Here is a 2,404-nt window from a genome sequence, read left to right on the forward strand (position 1 = left end):
GAAAGGATTGGAACAATCTAGGGCTGATTTCCAGAGACTTTACCTATACAGCCATTGACTGTCTTACCTGGGGCAGAATGTTCTTTCTCTTCTGCCCCGGTATTCCCATAGAAACCATACAGAGATGTATCAGGTATACTGCCATTGGCTAGCTAACCTGGGGCAGAACATTCTATCTCTTCTGCCCCCGACCATTTCCATAGAAATCATAAACAGATACCAGGAAAGGGTTTGAACAATGAAGGGGATTTCCAGAGTCAGGTGGAGGGCAGCTTTTTCTCAGAGGATAGGGAGGGGGTCTGAGGGGCACTCTCCTTCACCTGAAGCAACAGCTGTCTTGGATTCACTTATGAAGACCAGGCTGGCCTCACAGAGATCCGCCTGCCTCTGCCTCCTGAGTGCTGGGATCAAAGGCATGCACTACCAGGCCCGGCTTCCTTACTGTTTTTTAATTTATGTATTTTTTTCCTTGTTGTCACTGAAATTCTGTAGTGAATGTTCAACTCTAGACTTCCCTTCAGTACACATACCCTAATGCCTACCTTTTTCTAACCATACCATATTTTGTTTTGAGACAGTCTTACAGGCAATTGTGAGCCACCTGATGCGGTTGCTGGGAAGTAAACCCAGGTCTTATGTAAGAATAGTACTTGCTCTTAACTGTTGAGCCCTCTCTCCAAGCTCCCACCATTTTTTTTTTTTAAAAGAAGGGCCTTCCTCTGTAGCCCCAGCTTGCCTAAATCTCCCTAGTAGACGACGATGACCTCCAGCTGGCAGAGATCCCCCTGCTCTTGCCTCCTTATTGCTAGGATCAAAGGCATGAGCCACCACACCTGGTTCTTTCTTGTAAGTTCTTTGGATGTATTTTTCTGTTCTCTGGTTCTCTCTAGCCTTGTTACACCTGGCTCTTAAACATTTTGTTTGTCTCTAATGATGAGAAATACTGTCTCTGGCGATTTCTGTATTTGAAAGACTGACAATACTACTTCTGCGAAGTGTAAGTCAGCATGCACTGAGGTTTCTTTGCTCTAACCCATATATTTTTTTTTTTTCTCAAATACTTTGACAAGTTTTGATATAGCAAACATTTTTGAGGGGAAGACTCTATAGGCATCAAAAATATAGAAGGGTTTTTAAAAGGTATTATTCACTTCTTAACATTTCCAGGTGAAGCGCATGCAGTTGTTGAAACTGTACTTAGAAAACCAGTGGACTAGATAATGTCTTGAATTTTAGTTCTGACCTTTTACCTTTCGATTAGGTGTGGTAGTTGACTTGAAGATTGTTCTGTTAACATTTCATAAAATTCTATAAAACTTCCTTCAGCAATTAAGAAGATTGTTTTGAAACACTGCATTAACACAGTGTTTTCTTTTAGTGATCATTCAGGATATGTTCGGCCAGTACCAGTACCACGCAGTTTAAACAGTGATATTTCTTATTTCGGTGTTGGGGGCAAACAGGCTGTTTTCTTTGTTGGACAGTCAGCCAGAGTAAGTAAAAAAAATTATAAATGAAAATATTTTGTAATTAACGAGCTTAACTACTCAAACTTTTTAATGTACTCTTTTAAAATATTTGACAGATGATAAGCAAACCTGCAGATTCCCAAGATGTTCACGAACTTGTGCTTTCTAAAGAAGATTTTGAGAAGAAGGAAAAAAATAAAGAGGCTATTTATAGTGGATATATTAGAAACCGAAAGGTACAATACATTTTAAAACTAGAAATTATATAAATTTATTCCTTCGGTCAGATCAAACAGATTTTTTTCTAATTTATTACTAAAATGTCAGTGTTTAAAAACTTTGAGATAGATTTTCAAAATGAGGTACTCACATTTTCATATTTTCCTTTAGTCAGGTAAGTAGCAAAAGTGATCGTTTATGTGCTTTTTTAGGCTAAAAATCTTTTAAAAAAATATTTTGTTATTTTTATGTGTATAAGTGTATTATCCTCTTGCATGTAAGTGTACTTGTGTCGTGTAATACCCGCAGAGGACAGAAGAGAGTGTCAGATTCCCCTGGAACTGGAGTTACGGACCATTGTTAACTGCCATGTGGGTTCTAGGAATGGAACTCAGGTCCTCTGCAAGATTAGCCCGTGCTCTTAACCACTGAGCCATCTGTCAAGCCCCAAGGCTAAAAGTCTTTAGACAATAAATTTTCTTAGAAAACCTAGGAAACTTTCTGTAGATTGCTTATAAAATTCAAGACCCTGGTTAGAATTTGGGCTAAATTAAAAAAAAAAAAATATTTTCTGCTGGGTGTGGTGGCACATGCCTTTAGTCCCAGCACTCAGGAGGCAGAGACAGGCAGATCTCTGTGAGTTTAAGGCCAGCCTGGTCTATGTACTGAGTTCCAGGACAGCTGGGGCTACAGGGAGACCCTGTCTCAAAAAGACC

General features: G+C 39.3%; 1 protein-coding gene across 5 annotated transcripts in view; it reads left to right on the forward strand.

The window, feature by feature from the left end:
* The window catches only part of Smchd1 (structural maintenance of chromosomes flexible hinge domain containing 1), a 158,651-nt gene that overhangs the window by 34,547 nt on the left and 121,700 nt on the right, over positions 1-2,404 (forward strand). For all 5 annotated transcript variants that reach the window (XM_029564274.1, XM_029564276.1, XM_029564275.1 and 2 more), the window contains exons 6-7: positions 1,379-1,493; positions 1,586-1,705. In XM_029564274.1, coding sequence (XP_029420134.1) covers positions 1,379-1,493; positions 1,586-1,705 — 235 coding nt within the window. The remainder of the gene's footprint in view (positions 1-1,378; positions 1,494-1,585; positions 1,706-2,404) is intronic.

This window comes from Nannospalax galili, unplaced genomic scaffold (genome assembly GCF_000622305.1).
Source record: "Nannospalax galili isolate Female #2095 unplaced genomic scaffold, S.galili_v1.0 scaffold155, whole genome shotgun sequence".
In the NCBI taxonomy this organism is placed as follows: domain Eukaryota; kingdom Metazoa; phylum Chordata; class Mammalia; order Rodentia; family Spalacidae; genus Nannospalax; species Nannospalax galili.